Source organism: Centrocercus urophasianus, unplaced genomic scaffold, assembly GCF_019232065.1.
Source record: "Centrocercus urophasianus isolate 14NV4802_14NV808 unplaced genomic scaffold, USGS_Curo_1.0 seq_10, whole genome shotgun sequence".
In the NCBI taxonomy this organism is placed as follows: domain Eukaryota; kingdom Metazoa; phylum Chordata; class Aves; order Galliformes; family Phasianidae; genus Centrocercus; species Centrocercus urophasianus.
In genome coordinates, this window is record NW_024884142.1 from 82,322,319 (window position 1) to 82,338,307 (window position 15,989).

The 15,989-nt window shown below is 38.6% G+C and overlaps 1 protein-coding gene across 3 annotated transcripts in view; it reads left to right on the plus strand.

The window, feature by feature from the left end:
• The window catches only part of RPS6KC1 (ribosomal protein S6 kinase C1), a 79,615-nt gene that overhangs the window by 37,342 nt on the left and 26,284 nt on the right, over window positions 1–15,989 (plus strand). For all 3 annotated transcript variants that reach the window (XM_042839633.1, XM_042839624.1, XM_042839615.1), the window contains exons 8-10: window positions 2,825–2,917; window positions 13,521–13,568; window positions 15,139–15,271. In XM_042839633.1, coding sequence (XP_042695567.1) covers window positions 2,825–2,917; window positions 13,521–13,568; window positions 15,139–15,271 — 274 coding nt within the window. The remainder of the gene's footprint in view (window positions 1–2,824; window positions 2,918–13,520; window positions 13,569–15,138; window positions 15,272–15,989) is intronic.

Genomic DNA, 15,989 nt, shown 5'->3' on the forward strand with positions numbered 1-15,989 from the left:
GCCTATTGAAGACTCGTGATGGACACAAATTGTTGCATCTTCGAAATCACAATCACATCATCCTTTTCCACTTGAAGTTAGCTCCGGCTTAACAAAAGGTGATGGTAGGAAAGGAACTGCAAGACTTTGGATGCTGGTCCCTAGTCAGGTAATGCCAGCTGGCTTCTGCTGTGAAGCTCAGAGTGTAGTCTAGAAATGGTACATAAGGCAGCAGCAGAGAAAGTCCTAGAATACCTGAGCAGTATACTGAGCATTTGGACAGGTTGCTGAAGTTATTCTTCAGATAGTTGTGTGGGTATAGGTAGTCTGACACTTTCTTTGGAATATGAGTGTCTTATTTCTAAAAGCAGATTAAGTCTTTGATTTTCTGTTAGCCTCTTTCCTGTTTGTTTTTTTTTTTTTCCTTCTTTATTCCTCTAGTTTTCACGAGCAAGCTGTCCTTTAGTTATTCTTCTTATTGCTGGCAAGATGCTGAGCTTGGGTTTTTCACCTGTTCAGAGGAGCAGGCATATAATGCTTAATTGCCTTATTTCTGGAAATTGAGTATTTAGAGCTTGCTCTTGCAACAGAGTATGATGTCTTTCCAAGTCTGGGGTCATCTACTAGACATTGCAATGGTGAAACCACACCACTTTAAAGAGCAAAGAAGAAAAAGAAAAATATCCTGAAACTTATAGAAAAGCTACTGAGAACTGTAGAGACATTAATGTTATTAATCATTTTAAGGTAGCAACTTAATCATTGAAGTTAATTTAAAAAAATTAAAAGATTAGTCATTTTAAGGAAGCAACTATAAAATGCACATATGGAGAACAGTGTGTATGTACTGTTACTGACTGTGCCATTGTTAGTGATATTTTAGAGAAGAACCCAAGAATGTGTACTGTTTACTTCAGACTCTATGGACATGATGGGTGCAGAAGTCCAGTTCTGTAGCACTGTTAAGACAACTGTTAACTTCTGAACAGATGCATGAACTTAATTCATGGTTGGAACATTGTGCATAAGAGAAAGTTTTGAAAGCATGATTATCAAGCAGTGTTATAAAAAAGTAATAGCTTGTAAATTGAAATCTTTTATAGTAGCCCTGAGAATTTTGAAATATTTTCTTTCATAACACATATTCCTTAGAATGCTTTTGAAATTGTGTCATGATTAAACTCTGCATTAGCAGAACTCCGTTTCAAAGCATCTATTTTTTTAATGCAAAAAAATAGCACACACTTGTAAATACAAGACAGAAAAAGAAATCCACCTTGACCTTCCTGGTGCTTACATGCTTACTAGCATGTAGGACCTAAGGTAGGTCTGGAGAACAAACTTCATGCAGAATTATTTTCTTCTTTGTACCAAAAGCTTTAGTGATTTGTAGAATCTGGGCTGTTTTCTTCTAAGTGCTGTTGGTACTGAGCAGTGTCTGCATGACAAGGAAAATCACAAGAGCCAATCAGTTAAATGAAGATAAATAATAAACTCTTCTTAACCGAGAGCCCAGTAGATTGACAAAAGGGAAACTACACCTTTGGAACATGTTCCAGGCTTTTGGAATGTGTGTTTTTGGCCCTTTCTGTTGAATTTCACAGGCAATGCTAAAATAGGAGCTGCTTTCAGGAAATAATTTGGAAGGAAATAAGGCGATTGACTACGTGAAGGGAAACTGATTTTGGGGAGAGATATGAAGAGGTGCTCTGGTCCTTGACAATAGCACAGTGAATATATAGGAGGACAAACACTATGTGGGGAGGAAATAGAATTAACTGGCTTAATGTCTCCAGTTTTTCTGCAAGTTTCTGATCATTTTCCTTTGTGACGTATTTATTAACAATGTCTCCAGATACTGACAAATGTGAGATGAACTTTTGAATTTCAGAAATTTAAAAATCAAAGAGTTTCACCTTTCTCTTCCTTTATCTTTGTATGTTAGAAGGAGAGACTTGGGGAGGCTGGGTTAGGCTAAAAAAGACTTTTTGTGTTCAGCTTTCCAAATGAATTTATCAGATTTGGGAGGAAGGGACTCTGGTCTGTGGTTTTAGTGGAAGCTGCATGTTGAATTTTTAGAGGAGGATCTAATGAATTCACTCAGTTTGCAACTAGAAACTTCTGAAAATTAAATTGTTAATGTGCCAGAGGTAAAATGTGATGCTTAGAGGTTGAACTTTGTCTTGAAAGACTTCTGCTTTAAACACTGTTCCCTCCTCTGCCATGCAAACTTGGAGTCTGCCCTGAGAAATTACAAAGTACAAAATGGACAAAAGTCTCTGTGTATTAAATACTTAAACAGTTAGCACCTGCTGTTAATTTCTAGATTAATATGATATAGCTAGCTTCCTTTTCCTAAGGCAGCATTAGAAATTATTGTACACCTTGCTATTAAAAGGATTTCATAAAGCTCATCAGAGAACAAGAGAATTCTGTTTATAATCCTGTATTTCATGTTCTTCAAACTTAAAAAGCCTCTAATTTACTTTCTCCTCTTCAGTGATCTCTGAATTATTTTGTATCTGTAGTAGCTATAAGGCTTTGATTATTGGGATGGGTTAAGAATTCAGCAATTGATTCAACCAGGTTCTGCTAAGCATAGAAAGTATAAAAAGTCATTATTTTTTCTTTTCAAAATTTTGTTTTCGATGTTATCTTGGTTTTATTTACTTGCAAGTTGTTTTTTTTCCCCCCACTAAGGACAAACAGAAAACTTCTCCTTTCATCTTCACTCTCTCTGATTTATGATAAATTTAGTTTCCTTCGGCCTGGCATTTGCTTCAGCAGGCAGTCTTCCTTCAAGTACCACCCTGATTGATGTGTAATCTTTGATATCTTCCATTAGCCTCCAGGATCACTAAGTTCAAGGCCCTCTTGGAACCTAAGGAGCCCTGCCGAGGAACTGAAGGCCTTCAGAGTCCTTGGGGTGATTGACAAGGTAATTCTTCAGTGTCTCTTCAAGAGTTCAGTCATAAATCGACTGCATGCTGACATTTTGTCTTTGAAGCTGTGGATCTTAAGGATATGAAACAAAAGGGGAAAATGACTCAAATGCATCTGCACTTTAAAATAACAAAAGTAGAAGAAAAAAGGCTTTTATCTGAGCAATTCATGTAAGGCCATGCAAAATATATTTGAGCTAAAGGATAAGACACATGTTTGGTGGCATTCAATAGGATGAGGCCTGTTTTTTTAAAAATGAATCATGGTTACAGTACTGGGGTAAGGACAAGTTGATGTGTTTTCAGTTGAATAAGCTGGTGGACATTTGAAATACAGACAGGTAAAAATTCCCACTTTGGAGCTATTGTTTAAAATGGTGTTAGAAGGGACGACAAATGTTTGCTCTCCATTCCTGAGAATTTGGAATTGAAATCCCCAGCAAAGACACAGATTGATCAGTGAAGCCAAGCTTCTTCTTGTCACCTGCAAGTAATGTCACCCAAAATCCGAGGGCCATGTTCCTCTATAAACAGTGAAGGACCATACAGATTTTTTTGCAAGCCTGATTAAGAGACCAGAAGAATTTCTGCTTTGTTTTGATAGTGCTGATTAGTTGTCACCTTACCAAATATTTCTAGGATGACACATTAATCAGTGGTGTGACAGTGGCTAATGTAAGACTGCAAAGGTTCATTTCCTCCTTCTATTCCAATTCCCTTGTGTCTTTTGAGTTCCTCGTATAACCCGTGGTTTGTGCCTGGTGTACTTGATGCATGACCAATTTATGCATTTCTAACTCGTGTCAGAAAAGCTATCCCATTGCTTTAAGACCTGTATTTCTTCTTTCTTGTTAGACTGAACCTAGCTACAAATCTTTGTTTTTCTTTGCTTGTACTGTTGTAATTGTGTGGATAAGCTGATAACTTCTCTGAGGGCTATATACATTGGGTGTTATGGTTATTTTTGTCACACATAAGGATTTCTGATCCTCAACTTCATTTATCATCTTTGTTCTGTTTTTTAAGTACAGACTTTACCCCGTGAAGTGTTTCTCCCTGTATACATGTCAGAGACAGCTTTGAAAGAACAACTGTTTGATTGGTAGCCTCCAAGTAAATGCCTGTGCCAGTCATGGACTTTGTGAATTAGTCTGAGAGTATAAGGGTGAAGAAGTGTTGGAAAGGAACTGAGAAAAGCCTTTTCCATCTTCTCGTGTAGGAAAAAGGAGCAGTGACTGGAGAAAATGCTGATTCTTGCAGTTGAGGTTTTAGAGTCCTTAGCATTGTGAGGTCTCCTAGATCCCTCTCAGAACATTTCTCAGGTGTGAAATGAATTACCCCGATCTTTGAGGCAGAGCTGGGGAGAATTAGGATTCCAAGATGACAGAAATACAAGATCTTAGTGCTGGAGACACATGTGAAGAGTGGTTCAAGGAAACAGGCCTGTGTATACAGCTGTGTGCTTGTGTGTAAACAGTACTATAGGGGTCAGAGTTAATGTTTAATTACTGGGTGGAAAAAGGAGCAATACTCCTTCAGCTGTCTTTGTACTCTGCATACATGCTTCCAAATTATCCTTATTACACTTAGTCTTGTCTTTTATCTTTTGTTTCTAAGTGTTCATCCAGTCGTGAGGCAAATGAAAAGGCACTCTAAGTCCAAACGTTCATTGAATGATCAGTGAAGCAAAGATGTGTGTTTGTATGTGTGCTGGAAATTATGCCTCTGCCTTCAATTTAAACTACCATCTCCTTTCCTTGCTCACCGCTGCTTTTTTTTTTGCCTCCTTCTCTGCTTGCATATACTCTATAAAGCTCATGTCTGGAGAAATCTAAATTGATTGGCAAGTTTAGTATCCTTGCTGAGGCGTAGTGTGTTTGTTCTTGAAAATCAATTCTGATTTTCAGGGCTGGCGTTGAAGATGCTGTGCTTCTGGACTCAAGTCTATAGCTGATTCAGCATTAGCCAGAGTTATGCCTGCAAATAGTATTCTGCTATTTCTAACCCTGAGGTAACTTCACTGGTTTCAGCAGAAAATGGATATGTGGATAGTAACAAGCCACTGACATTTTACTGCTGTCTTCCTTAGATCTGACTGAGACTAAGCACAGTGAATGGAACGTGGTGGTGAGTGGCTTCCAGAGCTGTTCTTCCACTGCTGCTTGAGGCCCAGGCTGGTGTCTTGGCAGTGCCGACTGGAGCAAACCAGCAGTTAATCTTCACTCATCAAATGCTGAAAGGTTCAGCACCTCACCTTAGCATAATGTCTGTCCTTGTTCTTCTTTTGAAGCCCTTTGAAGTATTTGGAATTGGCTTCTTGTTCACAGATAAAATGCTTTCTGCTACCTGAAATGCTGGATATTTCAATTTTTTTTTTAGACTGGGCAAAACACTAGGCATTTCATTCTGGTCTGGTTTAGTGATGTGCCATCTTTCCCTCTCTATCTGCCTTTTCACTTTCCTTGTTACTTGAATAATTTTTGCAGCGTTGATCCCTTTTCTGCTGAAACTGAGAGAGTTAGGGATTTTAGCATTATTAAAATCCTGAAAGTGCTGTGAAAATTCATAGTAGAGCACCCATAACAGTGCCTCGCCTCTCACCCTTTGGTTTTGCTCTCGTGCAGAGGCTGTGGATATAAATCCAACTGTTTTGATAGACTTGAGAGGATCTGTGCTAGCGTTTGAGGAAACCACGTTTCTTAAATTCTGCTGCTGCTGTGCTTGCTTCATGGTGCCAAAGGTTAACTAGATGGTGTTTGCAAGTATTTTATGGGAAGAGTCTACCTGTAGATGGCTTTCTGAAAATAGAGGTTTAATCTAATTCTGGATATTGCTCTTGTCCTGCAACTGTTGTAGGCTCTCAGCTCTGTTGCTGATTGGCAAGCACAGCTCTTATTAATGTTACAGGGGTACCACACTGAAAACAGGCTAATATATAAATATTTTAGCTGCTGTTATCACCAACCAGGAATGATCAATCATTTTACTGGTTCATGTACCTTAAAGTACAAAACCTCTTTCTGGAGTACCAAGGATTTTTGCTTGCAAAATTTGACTAATTAAAAATACGAGTTGCAGATTCTGTGCTGAGTTTCTGCCCTAGGCAAATCTTTCCTTTGAAGCTACAACTGGCCCCTGAAGAAACTACTTTGTTACAGTGCTGCTGGATACCTTAACAATGCTGTTTCAAGCCCAATTTCTTATTCTTTAGAACCCTGTTATTTAGAGTCACTCCATTTAAAGATTCATCTTGAAAGCAGAGTACATTAAGTAATAACTATGCCTCTGTAACCAATGACTGTCTTTTATGTCTTTCCTGTCCCCTCCCCTAGACTCTCGTCAAGCCATATTGTCCATGTTGCAGTGGTGTGCAGTGATCAGGTTTTGATGAATGTCTGCATATTTGAGCTTGTTGTTCAATACGCTGTTTGTTGCGCTTCCTTATACAACCTGAAACCTTATCAAATATAATCACTCTCATCAGGGCCTTGCTAACATTATTTTGGGACCTTCTGAAGGGGATTCCAGAATTATTATTATTATTTTTTTTCCTGAAGAACTGGAAGTGGTTATCTTAATCTGTAGTAGAGATTATGTTTGTGATTGTTGTGCTGCTGTGAGAAGTTGTAACTGATTTAATATACGGTGATGAGTTGACCTTAGGAATGTGTAGAAGAACCAAATCAGGGGTAATTATTCAGAAAATGTGATTACTACCTGTCTACTTGATGAGCAAAAGTACAAAAAAGCACACACATAAAGAATCTGGAGTTCACATGTATGGTCTGCAGACCTATGGATGAATTCAAACAGATTGTGGTTAGTTTTAATGGAGCTCAGTCAGAAAGTAGGAGAAATGGCCTCTTTTATGGCAGTGTGTGTGCACTGCATGAATGTCTCATGTTGTTGTGGCTGTGACCATTTAGTGTCTATTAGAAACTTCAACATTCAGCACTTTATGTGGAGGTGAGTTTCAAGAATGCTGCGGCTGTGAAACTGAATTGACTGCAGCAGGTGTTTGCTCTCCCTTGGCTCTTGGGTGCACATTGCCAAGCTTCTTTCAACCATTTGGGGTATTTGATGGAGAGGTGGTGGGGGTGGGGGGAGAGGGAAGAAACTGTAATAAACAGTGTGCACAAGTTCAGACATTTGTTTTTGTTTCATAATTATGCTTAGAAAGAGAAACTGGCTGAAAGCATTACAAGGAATTGACCAGGTTTTAGCTTGCAAAAAGATGAACTTTTCTTTCTGTTACAGCCAACTGAAAGTATTAAAAAACTTAAATTTGAATATACGCTGCTTTCTTAGTATTTGCATTATTTAAAGCTGCACCTTTTGTCTTTTAAGTACACTATTACAGCAAGTCACAGAATATACAAACCTTAAGTTCCTTGGAATAATGGTGTGAAGGGAGGAATAATTGCAAACAGAAGATAATTCATGTTGCATAGGTACAAGGATAAGCAATAATCACATTTTTCATACATATTAGCCAAATGTAATCTCTTCTTGCAACAGCAGAGGAAGATGAGTGAGAGTCTGAGTGATGTAATCTGAAAAGTGACAAGAATAAATCTGTATTAAGCAGATTTTTTAATCCTGGTAGCCTTGACAGCCAGCACAGCTGAGGAGAGCAGGGGAATTGCATGCCTGTTTCTGTCTCATCACTACTGCTGTGCTGAGCATGGCAGTCGGCCTTTTTTCCCCCTGCTGAGGCTTTTATGAAGTCCCAAGTGCTTGTCCTAGGATCAGGTCACCAACTTGTCTCCTTCCTAGTTGTCTGTCACTACCTGTAATGGGATTTTCCTGTCCACTGGTGGTATAAATGCAAGGAAAAAATCCTAGGTGAGCATCTGATACCTGTGAGTTTGTTGGACTTCTGCCGGAGGATCTGTCCTCTGATGAGATTGCAGTTGTTTAGGAGGTAAGGACCAGAATCATTATGTGACCCACTAGCGACATTGTTATGTGGGGTGTCTTCAATGTAGAGCAACAATTTAAAAAACAAAAATGAGTAGCTTTTAAAGTAGCTCCTCAGCTGTAGTGTATCTTCAAAACCCTTTAGGTATCTGATACCACAGTAAGGAATTCTGTTCTTTTTTATTTGATCAGGCAACAGCTATTTTCCAACCTATGTTAGTGAACTTAGTCACGTTTGTGTAAGTGGATGTTTTGAGGTGTTTATTTTGATCAATGTTAAACCTTGCTCAAGTAAATCGAGCAGCACAAATATGTTCTGTGCCATGTTCTACAAGTGGGGATTCTGGAAAAACATTAATATTATATACTGGGGGGAGGGGAAGAAACAAAAACAGAAAAGAAAGGAGGTCTGGGAAAGCAAATAACAGCAGTATGTTAGAGGGCTGCATTTATATTAAAGCCAGCTGCAGGAGGGCAGTGCATTTAGCAGTCCTTAGTTCTTGCAGTAGTGTCCCACGCGACCTTGGCTGGGCGCTTGGTGGGGTGACTGATGGCTCACCGCGCTCTTTTTTCCTGGTGACTTGCCTGTTGCCTGCCTCTGGGTCTGTGATTCCCCTTATGCTGACTTCTGCAGTATTCCTTCGGTCTCTTATCTCTGGGCTTTGATGCATATGTTCTGAAGGTGGCCACCGTGACTTTGGGTGGCAGCAGATGGTAAACCTTCAGGCTGCCACCGGCTATACTGGTGTTAAGTTGGAAACTTAACGTTTGATGAAGAATCAGTAATGCATATGAAAGAGCTTTTACTGCAGAAATATCTTTTAATTAAAAAAAATTAGCATACTGAAACATTTGCTAATTTCCGTGCATTTAAAAATCCTAAAATTAACTGTTTTCTTAAAGCCAGACTATCGTTATTTACCAAGCAGGTTTTATTATGTTTTCCTCCAATTAATTGTACCTTCTGCACTGAATTTATTTTAATTTATTTTCTACTAAGCTGTTGGATACACTGTAAATTAAATCTAAGAAGCTAAATTTTTTAAGTAGCTGTTGTCAGCATCAGTATTAAGCATTGCGGTATTAAGCCTTGACTTAGCCTCCATCCTCAGGAGAGCAAACTAAACAACAAAAACCCTAACAAACAAAAATCTTAAAATCACAAGTAGAAAAGTCAAAACATTGCTGCCATGCAAGGTTGCTGTGTTCGCATGTGTTTTAGTATGTGCCTGAGAACTTAAGTGCTTACACAAAATAGGGATGAGTGGTGTAGACACTTATTTACAATATACATTTATGGCAATTGCTATTTTGCTGTCAGTTTTTTAATTTTTATTTTTACCATTTTGAGTTTGTCATCAACACACAAAAATAAGGGAAAAATGGGTAAGCAACAGTGCTGTGAAAGCCAGCGTGATGTGTAGACCTTGACTGTGTTAGTACATTAGTATTACAAATAGGATTTTGCCTGGTCTCCTTTTGTGTCACAGTCTAGTTGCTCAGTGCCCAGGAATGCCCTGCTGTGCATTTTTCTCCCTCCCCCCTGAGATAGGATGCTGCATGTTACAGCTGACAGCTCGTTGTTATGAGGTATTAAATGTTACACCTTACACAGTAGTTGTCATCAGCAAAAAGGTTCCATCAGCTTACTGCAAGCCAGGAGCAGTTTCTAGTACAGGCATCTCAGTGTGGTCTGCTCGGGGAAGGACAGAGTTATGCAATGGGGAATGTTTTGTGGAATCCTGTTTTGTCCTGCTGTGTCATTCTGGTGGAGGTTTGTCGTTTCATATTTGAAAAAGGACTCTTAGAAAAAGAATTGCTGATGAACTTGCAAACATTTTCCTTTTGCAATGGGAGGAAAATGTGATGGTATGCAGATAGTAAGGACTTGTTGGGGTACATGGCTGTCCAGAACCTGGCTATGAAAAGCAAAGTGAAGAAGTTAAGTTGGCACTTGGGTCAATGATGATGTTACTGCTGGTCAGCAGCCTCGATAATGCATCTAAGAGCTGCTCCCCTTTCTCTGCTCTGTTCATCTGATACAAAGTCAAGCAAATGTGCTTGCGACAGTCTCTTTTCTGGTCTTTCCCCTTCCTAAAATAGCAGTTTCCTGGTGAGTGATTAAAATTATTCTTGTATTCGTTAAATTATTTGGATGAGTCTGGTTAAACCACCTTTTCGTAATATGCATGCAGCTGCCTCTCTTAGAAATAGATTTTTGGTCTTTATGGGCCCCTGTAAATTCTCTGGTCAGCCAGGGTCAAATGCAGTATCAGTTGGCAAAAAAGTTCCTTGCATGGTTCTTGCTGGGCTGCTTGGGATTGATCTCCTGTGAAGCTAATGATCTTGTGGAAAAGTAAGCATTGAATCAGCAAACAAATAATTTTCCATTAAATAAAGTGGAGCTGTAGCTCATCATCACTGGGGGCAAGTTACGATGCTTGATGGGGAAGCTGGTTAGTAAGACTGGTTAGTCCACCTAGGCAGTTAACCTCAAAAGTGCACAAACATTATTTGTTATTACAGTTATAAAACCGTAGCTGCTACTTTCAATTTGATGTTGTAATACAGCAGCAGATGAAGGCAGCCCTAAAGGGACCCGTTGTCTGCTTTATTCCCGTTAGTCGTAGTCATTCTATATGTCATCTTATAGGGCGAGGGCTCAGTGATCTGTTCTGTTTCACCATATGCTAATACAGTGCTGATAAGCAAGTGTGAAAAATGAAAGGGAGGAATACATTAATTGTATTTGTGCAATAAGGTATGCTATCAAAGGTAATTATTTCATGACAGTTTTAGTTATAGCAGTTGTTTTATCATAAAATAAAGGATGGCTTTAGGAGACTTTTATTGGAAAGACAATTGTATCAAATTAGTACCAAATTAGATTTTTGCCTTTATAAAGGTGAGCAAACCCATGAGCAGTTTTTAAATTGGTGTCTCCTACTCTACAAATGAATGAATCCTGTCTGAGGGTTAAAGAAGCTATTATTCTGTCCTTTATGCTGACAGCTTCATTACTGATAGGCCTACTGTTGATATTAAAAAAATGTTTGGCTCCTTATGATCTTTGTGCATGCAACTAAAATATTAATACAGACCACAGAACTGTTCATTAAGATATGACTTTAAATGAGGTTGATGCTTGTAAATCTGGAGAGATACAGATGTTAAATGCTGCCATTCCTTTTCCTACACAGCTGTATGGCTAATAATTTCCAAGTGGCTAAAGCTCTTGTTAGCAAGAGTGCTGGTGTGTTAAGAATGGCCCTATAAATAACTTTAAGAACTGAAGTTGAAGGTGCTTCTTTTAAAGACTATTGTTAACTAAACATTATTGCCAAACAGATGGAAAGCATTCACCAGCCTGATGTTTTTAGGTCTAATTATATTATCGCCACTCCTGGTACGGCTCAGTTGAAGAGGTGTATCCAGAGGCCAATTTATAATCATTTAGCCAACACCTGTTTGGGAGATATTGACAGTCAAAGGGCACATTTAAAAAAAAATCACATATGTTCTTGTATTTATTGCCTCGGTGTGAACGGTGTCTAGTTACAAATAAACTTGGGATAAGAAGAAAGTGATGGTAAACACATGATCGTTTTCAACTGTTCTTTATCTGTCTTCGTCTGGCACCTCTTGCAAGTGGCTTTTATTTTTCTCTTGCTCTTTGGTTTTCTTCACTGCTTGTATATCGTTTGAATTCTTTGCCTTTGTAGTTAGGCAAGGATAAGTAAATCAGTTTTATAGTTACCATTTCTTCAGCTGGTTTATAGAAGATTCAATCAAGAGACCTGAAAGATTGTTTGGAGAAACTCCATGATGTAGGGACATGTGCCATTGGCATGGAAATGACATGTCTTTTCTTTCTCAAAAATTGTCACTAATAGCAATGTCTGATGATATTTTTTTCACTAGAAGGCAAAGAAAGGCTGTGAATACTGGGTGCAACCCTAGTAAAAGAGGAAGTCTTTGAGAAGGAAAAGCGGCTCTCCCTTTATTTCTTTCAGTGAAATTTGGTGAGAGCAATGATGTTTTGAGAGCAAAAACTCCAACTCTCTTTCTCTTACTAGAGTGAAATGCAGAGGGAACGAGGGCAGTGTTTGGAAAGTGGCATCTCAAAAAGCAGTGCTTGTCTTGCTGCAGCCACAGCTTTGGGAAAGTCTGCGCAGTACTGCCCTGAAACTTCCCCTCATGCTACTTACATCTTCACCTTATCACGTGGTGGCTCTTCTGGCAGAAGAGGAAGTCAGAAAGTGCAGAGAAAGTCAGTTGTGAACTTGGTAGGCTTTACCTTGCAAGGGCCAGTGGGGCCATCATTGCCCCACAGAGTAGAGACGGGGAGGCTGAATGCTGTATTGTGCTTATCCTGTCACCTGGCAAACCCAGAATGTGTTGCTCCAACACACTGTTCCTGTACAAGGAGTCTTTCTTGGTGAATCTCTAAGTGCAGTTGCTGCATCTCGTCCACTGAACGCTGAGTTTGGTAACCCCAGTGCTGACATTTTCAGCCCTTCAGGATTTTAATTTTTAGTGTAACCAAATCTTACTATCTACATCAGGTATTTACAGTGTCTACTGTAAATAAGCAGTGAGTGTGTACTCTTGTTCCTAAAGGAGAGTTGATCTCATGCTTGTCATTGTTTTTGTGGCTGTCTTGCAGCTGGTGCTTTTCAAGTACATCCATGTTCTTGGAGTTTACGAACAATTCTTAAGTGTGTGTGATTTGAAGAAAGAGGTGCAGAGAGTTCCAGCTCCCTGAAGATAAACTTTTCCCAAAATATATGTGTACATAATTCTTGTTTGTTTTGTTTTCAACATGTAAAATAACAGAGCTTGCTAAGAGGCAGAGCATGGTCTAGTACTCCTGTCATCACTGGATTGTACTTTCAGCAGAGGTAATGCAGTCCTAATAGAGATTATCTCTGTGGCTGTAGGTGTACTTCTGCAGCAAACCCATCCACTTTTTTCTTCTTTTTTTTTTTTTTTTTCCAAAAGAAATCCTTCTTTTTGTTGTTACCTTAATACTAGTTTTGCAGGGACATGAAAGGAACTTCCTTACAGCCATTCCTGTTGTGGTTTATGAGCGTGGCAAAATAAAAGGGCAGCTGAGGAATGAGACAGGAGTGGCGGTATGCCGTTCGAAAACTTTTGGTTATGGAACATTCCTTTACTATCAGGAAAAGGAAAAGCATTTGGTGTATAGAAAGCTTGGTTGGGGGGGAGGTGGAAATACTGTAGTAAGAAGGTAGGTGCAGTGTATTAGGAGAAAAGAAAATAATACAAGTGATGTAACATAGGAGGCTAGTGCAATGTGGACATTATTTGTGTGTTTTATTTTGTTGTTGCAATTGCATTTCTGTAATTTGTATTCTGCTAAATTATTTCTACAGTTATAAAGTAGTGGTTTTCTTTTTAAGGTTTGTTCTTTAAATTAGCTGATTGGGAATCAGGCAACATTCTAGTAGCTCTCTAGAGATCCAATTCTCAATCAAATTTATTTCTTTAAAAAAAAAAGTTGTTTAACAAATGTGTGTTACAGGGCTTTAATTTTTGTTTTCATCGTGACATATTTCACTTTGTTTGCAAGAATATTTCAATATTAAGTTTGAGAATCGAGTATTGTCATCTTACTCATGTGAATTTTACATGTTTCTCTGAACACTTTTTGCTTAGGTTTTACTTGTAATGGACACTAGAACACAGCAGACTTTTATACTGAAGGTAAGTAAAGTCTTCTTACTTCTCTGAACAGACTGGCTTCCTAGTTTATACAACCACACAAGATCACTTTGCATCTAATGTGCCAAGTTATATATATCCATATTAAGTGCACTGGAATCATTTTTCTCAGTATTCGATCTTTTCCGTTCCTTTCTCTGTGTAACTTCTCATATGTGCTGGTTTACTCACTTGATTTGCTACTTGTTATTGATGTTAATACTTCAGTGGGCTTTGGTAAAGAATCACTGTTTCAACATGCTTTGTAAAAGAGCCATCAGACTCTGCTGACTCAAGCCATATGTGTGCTTCTGATTAAGGAAGTTAAGATGAAAATTCTCCTTAGCTCAAGTATACCCACAGCTCATCGTCATGGTTGGTTGCCCTTAGTTGAAGAGTATTGTATTGACCAAAGGGGATTCTGGATGAAGTGGATGACCGGTCTTATCCAAAATTGCTGTTTTATGGTTTACATCAATAGACTCTGAAAACTGAATTTAATGTTACTAAGCCATTGAACTGCCAAATAGTTAAAGGTTGAGGATATTTTTTTTATATTAGTCTTTTGTGTTTCAGAAAGTGCTCAGATGAAGATCCCAACATACTTCAAGCATCTGTGTTGCTGAGAGTTGATTTAGTCTGAGTCTTGTCTTTGTGGCTATTATTTCAGACTCCCATTGAAATTAATGACATGAATGATGGGAGGAAGGGCTGAAAAAGGATGTCCCAGACATGGAGCTTAATTAGCTAACATTTTATAATGTGGCTTCAGGACTGGTTTACGACCCTATCTTAACTTAGTGCATTTGGTTATTGAAGTGAGTCGTCTTAAGTTTATGCAGGGTACAGAAAACCTTTTTTGTTCCTCAGAAAATGTTAGTTGTGAATATTGTATATTAGAACCTCACTGTATCTGCTGGCAGATAGGGAAACATTGAATTTCCCATTTCACTGCTTATGTTTATCAATACTGTAATAGGTCACATTATTGACATAATTTTTTTTTCCTTTCCCTATTCCCTCCCTTTCTCCCTCTCACATCAATTTTTTCACTTCTGGCAACTTCATCTCTGTGCTACCTCCCAAAAATCATTACCTCTCAAGGAGATTAATCCTTTCCTTTCCTTTTTGTTGTGGTTACTGCGGTTGTCTTTACTAAAGTACAATGGAAATGTGAGGATTACCTGTAAGGCTAGGGCATTCTTTTGTCTTTAGAACTTGAATTGAATTTTTTAATAGTGTCTTTTGGTCATGCACAAAAATAAATTTTTAAAAAAAGGTCACAGGGAAATAACTGAGTGTCATCCTGATGACTTAGTTTGAGAGAGATTCTAATAAAAACATTGACCCATGTAATTGATTTTAATGGCAGCTTTGTGCCATCTTCTGTTCTCTGGAAATGTGCCAGATGCCATCAGCACAGCCTCGGGGGACCGAGGGGCATAGAGCAGCAGATGAGTGGTTTCTCTGAAGCCCAGAGTAACTCGGATAGATTAGTTTGGTTGATAAACACAGAGCACAGCAGGCTCCAAAGGCAACTGAGGGTACAACTGACCTTTTTGTTCTCTGTCAGGGTCTAAGGAAAAGTAGTGAGTACAGCAGGAGCAGAACGACCATCATCCCCCGCTGTGTGCCCAACATGGTGTGCCTGCACAAGTACATCATCTCCGAGGAGTCTGTCTTTCTCATATTACAGCATGCAGAAGGTTTGTCTCTCATTTAAGTATATTGCTGAAAAAGTCAGAGGTGTAGGTTTTAATCAATCATACATTTCAGTGTCAAATCAATCTCTTATGTATATCTAATTAAAATATTTTTCCGTGCCTTAGAGATGTCATGTAAGACATCTCACATCCTCCCTCCTCTTCTTTCCCTTCATTCTCTGGTAGATCTGATTCCTTTTTCAAACAGCCTCTAATCCTGATCGGTCTGTTGCACTGTAGCATTATTGAAAGTGTCCAACAATTAATTTCTACCAGAGAGCAAGTGCTTTTAACTGCAACAAGTATCTGTAGTATTTACAGTCATCTTTAAGAAACTAAGTCTTTGGCTACTTTTGTAAACTTTGGCAAGTACATTTGTGGTTAAGTGACAAGCATTCCCCTAAGAGTTGAATAACTGTCTGCTAAAAAGCCATAAATATTTGCCTAGTAGTTAATATTACATAGTTACTCTGATCTGGATTTTTAAGAAAATAGCTAGTGGCATCACATAGGAGTTCAAAGCAGAACCACAGAGCAGTGCCTTCAAACTATTTATGAAATTCCTGTTAAATGTACGGGGAACAGGTGGCAAAAAATAATTACATCTTGATTTTTTTCCTCTAACACCTGGATTTAAATATTCCTCAAATGTAATTGCCCACATTTATTTAGAATGAGTGCAGAATATAAATTTTGGGTTTGCTAATAGTTCTCTTTTTAG